At 43.0% G+C, this 6,012-nt stretch overlaps 1 protein-coding gene across 4 annotated transcripts in view; it reads left to right on the forward strand.

Annotated features, from left to right (window-relative positions):
• Positions 1-5,653, forward strand: part of LOC138948220 (syntaxin-binding protein 1-like) — a 51,819-nt gene extending 46,166 nt beyond the window's left edge. For 3 of the 4 annotated variants that reach the window (XM_070319724.1, XM_070319726.1, XM_070319725.1), the window contains one exon: positions 1,310-5,653. In XM_070319724.1, coding sequence (XP_070175825.1) covers positions 1,310-1,380 — 71 coding nt within the window. In that variant the 3' untranslated portion in view covers positions 1,381-5,653. The remainder of the gene's footprint in view (positions 1-1,309) is intronic. The other variant, XR_011449932.1, reaches the window with a different exon arrangement.
• The last annotated feature ends 359 nt before the right edge of the window (positions 5,654-6,012 follow it).

The following is a 6,012-nucleotide window of genomic DNA, read 5'->3' on the forward strand; positions in this document are numbered from 1 at the left end:
GGTGTGTTTTGTGTACTGTATCAACAGCTGTGTCATTGTGATGGTGTGTTGTGTGTACCGTATCAACAGCTGTGTCATTGTGATGGTGTGTTGTGTGTACCGTATCAACAGCTGTGTCATTGTGATGGTGTGTTGTGTGTACTGTATCAACAGCTGTGTCATTGTGATGGTGTGTTCTATGTACTGTATCAACAGCTGTGTCATTGTGATGGTGTGTTCTATGTACTGTATCAACAGCTGTGTCATTGTGATGGTGTGTTGTGTGTACTGTATCAACAGCTGTGTCATTGTGATGGTGTGTACTGTATCAACAGCTGTGTCATTGTGATGGTGTGTTGTGTGTACTGTATCAACAGCTGTGTCATTGTGATGGTGTGTTGTGTGTACTGTATCAACAGCTGTGTCATTGTGATGGTGTGTTCTGTGTACTGTATCAACAGTTGTGTCATTGTGATGGTGTGTTGTGTGTACTGTATCAACAGTTGTGTCATTGTGATGGTGTGTTGTGTGTACTGTATCAACAGCTGTGTCATTGTGATGGTGTGTTCTGTGTACTGTATCAACAGTTGTGTCATTGTGATGGTGTGTTGTGTGTACTGTATCAACAGCTGTGTCATTGTGATGGTGTGTTGTGTGTACTGTATCAACAGCTGTGTCATTGTTGATGTGTCGTGTGTACTGTATCAACAGTTGTGTCATTGTGATGGTGTGTTCTGTGTACTGTATCAACAGCTGTGTCATTGTGATGGTGTGTTGTGTGTACTGTATCAACAGCTGTGTCATTGTGATGGTGTGTTCTGTGTACTGTATCAACAGCTGTGTCATTGTGATGGTGTGTTGTGTGTACTGTATCAACAGCTGTGTCATTGTGATGGTGTGTTCTGTGTACTGTATCAACAGCTGTGTCATTGTGATGGTGTGTCGTGTGTACTGTATCAACAGCTGTGTCATTGTGATGGTGTGTTGTGTGTACTGTATCAACAGCTGTGTCATTGTGATGGTGTGTTGTGTGTACTGTATCAACAGCTGTGTCATTGTGATGGTGTGTTGTGTGTACTGTATCAACAGCTGTGTCATTGTGATGGTGTGTTGTGTGTACTGTATCAACAGCTGTGTCATTGTGATGGTGTGTTCTGTGTACTGTATCAACAGCTGTGTCATTGTGATGGTGTGTTGTGTGTACTGTATCAACAGCTGTGTCATTGTGATGGTGTGTTGTGTGTACTGTATCAACAGCTGTGTCATTGTTGATGTGTGTGTTGTGTGTACTGTATCAACAGCTGTGTCATTGTGATGGTGTGTGTTACAGGTGCAACACACGTGCTGTCACCTGAAGGCTTCCTGCAGGACCTGCGAGGTCTCAGCAACTCGGCCAGCTAGAAACGCCGCCCGCTCGTTGCCATAGAAACCACTGCTTCTTATTTCATTTACTTCACTTCCCTGTAGCCTTCGTCAATCATGTGTGAAAATCAGTATTTTCTCTCAGAATTGTTTCCTTCAAAACTATAGGTCGCATAGATCTGTTCCCTTCTTCATGTTTCCGTATTTTTGGTGTTTGTTTTTGTACAGACAACTAATCAGATGATAAGACGGAAAACACACTTTTCTTTTTAATGAAAAACTAAACAACTAATTAAATTGTGATATGATAGTGAACAAAAATATAATATTCCTCTGTCCAGCTTAACTATGAATTCATAAGAGACTGGGTACGGATTTCATACTGATTTTACTGCCTAGGTGACAAAACAGGCATACGAGGCAAAGCGGCATCGTTGACTTAACCGCCCTCACACACATGTACTGTCTGATGTACTGCATATTTTCCCCAGCTAATCCACTGCGGGCCGCTGTCAGCTGGCTCAGTTTTTCACTCGTTTAACAATGAATATCTGACTTAGAATTTCGGAAACCATTGAAGATGGGGTTTTCTGCAGTCTGTAGTCGGTTCTCTTAGCTTTAAAAATTCATTCCATTAAAAGATGTGTGGTTTGTTTCACAAGCTAACCATGAAAACCTAAACATCCCAAGATGTTAGTGGCATTAATTCACTGCTAGTCAAGCCTCTTTGTGCAGTGGCACGGTTACTCAGTCTGCTAACATAATTCCGCAGTGTCAGAACTGCTTGTAAAACAGAAACGTTATAAGAATGACTGTATGTAGAGTAACCAACTTATTATCCGCGTTCGCCGGTGTGAACAAATTTGTACATATATTTGGATTGTGAAACAGAATTAATCGTGCCAGCAAGCGCTTGGACACAAAGCATTTTTGTTTAAGGCCAACATAGGCGCGCGGCAGATGTAGCACCAGTTAACCTGCTGGCAAAGCTAAATTTAGCTCTGTGGTTTTCCACTACAAGGCTTGGTCTGGAGATGGATGTTCGGCTTTAAGCATTAGAGTGTTGTACTATTGGCTGTATTATTTTATTGTTGGGCTCAAGGAAGACTGGTGACACCCCCCCCCCCCCCCCTTCCCATTTTTCTCTGTGCAATATTGAGGGACCAGTTTTACCGTATCAACTGTGTTTTGAACAATTGAATGTACATGTACTGTGTGTATTTGTATAGGCCCTGGCAATTATTGTCTGCCTAGAAGAGCTTTATTTATTGCAGCGTTTTGTTTGGAATCGACTCGGCTGTTGTAATATATATATGTATGTAACTGTCATGATATATTTGTTCCTGTGGTAAACGATGATGCGCATCGACACAATCTGTCCCGGGCTTTTCTATCAGCTGAGGCATCCTTCAAGACACATACCACAAGTGACCAGACTGGCTGCTTGCCCGGTAGGGGCCCGGTAGCTCAGTTGGTAGAGCTCTGGACTTGTGATCGGAAGGTCGCAGGTTCGAATTCGGGCCGGGACGGACACGGGTCAACTTTATGTGCAGACCCAGAGACGGAAGCCAAGTCCCACCCCCGTGTCATCACAATGGCACGTAAAAGACCTTGGTCATTCTGCCATAAGTGCAGGTGGCTGAATACACCTAAACACGCAGACACCTGGGTAGCGCGACTCCGTTGCTGCTAGCTTTCCACTGGGAGGAAGCGACCCGAATTTCCCAGCGATGGGACAAAAAAGTAATGAAAATGAAAAAAAAACACCCATACAAGTGACCAGACTGGCTGCTTGCTGGGCCCAGTGGCAATTTTATCTTGAAATAATTTCATAACTGATACAAATATCAGCCACATAAATTAGTTCAATGAAACATTCCCCACTGTGCACAGCATTGAGCCAAGCAGTAGTTGGTATATGTGCAAGTGGAAGGTTCAATGTGCCAACAACACAGTCCATCAAACCAGTGAAATGCAGTAACCCGGCTAAATGGGGTTTCATCAACAAGATTTCAGTTGGCTGAATGTGCCTCGTGGAAAGGGGAGTTGCCCGATTATGGTGCCGCTCTAGACAACCTAAGGTTTTAGACAACCTAAGTCGGCTCCTGGACAGATGTATGTCGACTTATCAGATGACCTACACAGGAGAGAAGACATGTTTTGTATTGACTAGACATAGCTGCACGTTGCAGGATGGTGTGGGTATTTGGACAAAGGTACATGTGATATAGGTTGATGTTGTGGCAACATTTGAAGCTGGTTGGATACTTCTTCTTCTGCGTTCGTGGGCTGAAACTCCCACGTACACTCGTGTTTTTTTGCACGAGTGGAATTTTACGTGTATAACCGTTTTTTACCCCGCCATTTAGGCAGCCATACGCCGGTTTTGGAGGAAGCATGCTGGGTATTTTCGTGTTTCTATAACCCACCGAACTCTGACATGGATTACAGGATCTTTTTCGTGCGCACTTGGTCTTGTGCTTGCGTGTACACACGGGGGTGTTCGGACATAGAGGCACACGTCTTCACACAAGGCTTCTGGGTCGTTCTGTAAAGTCTGCTGCCCTTTGGCTGGCATTGGTTTCCACACCTTTTTAACACTTACACTGGTGCAATTCTGTAACATGTTACACAGCCACTGGTGAATTAACAGAGAAAAACGGTCATATAGGTTTTCGCATTTATGGGAGGTAATTGGAACCGACCAAACAGACTGAGCCAGTAGCGCGCGACATGCCGTGACAACCAGGTGACAGTATACGTAAAGTAGCGCGACAACCAGCCCAAGGGTTAACATGCTATCCTTCTCATGTGAGAACGATCATGTCAAACGTCGCGTATGTCCACACGCAGAGAGACCATCCTTCCACCTCCACACATACCAAGAATCGACACCCTGGGCGCATAAATATCTTGCGCAATTGATTTCACATGTTGACACTGGCATCACAATTTTTTTAAACTCTGCACAAAAGTGGTCAGGGAATTTATTTGTTCATGTTCAAGATAAGGATTTCCCGCTTGGAAGAGAAAGTATCGGGCAGTTTAATGTTGGAGTGTTGCGAGTTTGCTCACCAGGAAGAATCCACTTTGCAGAATGACCCATGTAGGGTTTGTTTTGTTTTCATTTAACTTTTGATGTGCATCGGTTAGCTCTGTAGTGGAGTCTTATGTTTTTAGCCACACTGCAGCAACTCACCAACTGAGGGTTTGCCTTGCAATTGTTCTTGATGTTACCATTCCATTTATATACTGTACATGGTATACATCATTGTTTTCACTGATCGTTGTAATTACATTCTTTTAAAACTAGCATCTTTTGTCATGTTAAATCCATGTTTCACTTTTATGTACATTAGTTTTGTCTCACATGTGTACAGCGTTTCACCTACACGTCTCACATGTGTACAGTGTTTCACCTACACGTCTCACATGTGTACAGTGTTTCACCAACACGTTCACCACTTTGCTTTACTCTATGCAGTTCTCTGTGAATTGTTACATACGACTGTGATCCCTTTAGAACATGTCAAATTAATGTTAGCACACTCGGTTGGGAATATCAGGTTGATAGAATTTGCAATAACTGATTTTAATTTGGTTGCGGTCATTGTGATTATGATTAGAATTCGATAAAATGAGTGGCTGGTACTAACATGTACATTTCTTTTTTAATGCATATTATTTGGAAGGGGGCACTGTTTAGACACTGTCAACTCTGCAATTTGAAAGGGTCCCCCTCTCCCCACAATTAGTTTTAAAAGTTTGTAGTACATAAAGTGTAGTAATAGAAGAGGCCTGCAGCCTACTTCAGGAAGATAGTACCATACTGCGCAACCAGGTCTCCCAACAGGGGCTGGGGAGAAAGTCGGATCTTTCAGTGATGCAAGTGCGAGGGCCTGAAATATTTAAAGGTATTTGAATGGAAGGCAGACTCGGCAAGGACGACGACATGCTTGCTACCTGCAAACCGTTAACTTGCCTAGTTTTACAGCCTGTGGCAACTCTTTCGAACCTGAAAGGCTGCAACCTTTGACCCGGTTGTGCAATTTTCACAACCCTCCAGTAATGCTACTATATTTCTTATGGCTTCGACTTTGAGAAATATGTCCCGTTTACCCTCGCACTTATTACATGGTTACTCCTCCGATGTTCAAGTCTCTCTTGACTACGGTACGATCTTTCTCATGGTGGCCAGCTTAACTCCCCTTAATAAGGCTTATGTTGGCCCCAGTGTAGTAGAATATAGAATGTCAAGAAAAGGTTGCAGATGCGATAGCAAAGTTCATGAATAAAATTCCTTCAAACTGTCTTATTGTATGCGTGTATGAATCGGAAAATGTGAAGTATAAATGACTTAACATTGCAGTGAAAAAAAAAACATTCACAGGAATATTCAATACAGTCACACCTGTCTCGCACAACCATTTGCGATTAGAAAGCGAGGAGCAACAATGGAGTTCTAACGGGCACACGCTCACAAGACAGCAGTACACACACACTGGAGAACGTGAAGTATAAATGTTTTAAGTCATTGCAGTGGAAAAACCACAAATCCCCAGAAATATTCAAGTCGCATCTGTCTCACACAACCATTTGCGATTAGAAAGTGAGGAGTAACAATGGAGAACGCTCACTAGACGGACACACGCACATTTTGTTTACAACACT

The sequence above is a fragment of the Littorina saxatilis genome, linkage group LG15 (assembly GCF_037325665.1).
Source record: "Littorina saxatilis isolate snail1 linkage group LG15, US_GU_Lsax_2.0, whole genome shotgun sequence".
NCBI lineage: Eukaryota > Metazoa > Mollusca > Gastropoda > Littorinimorpha > Littorinidae > Littorina > Littorina saxatilis.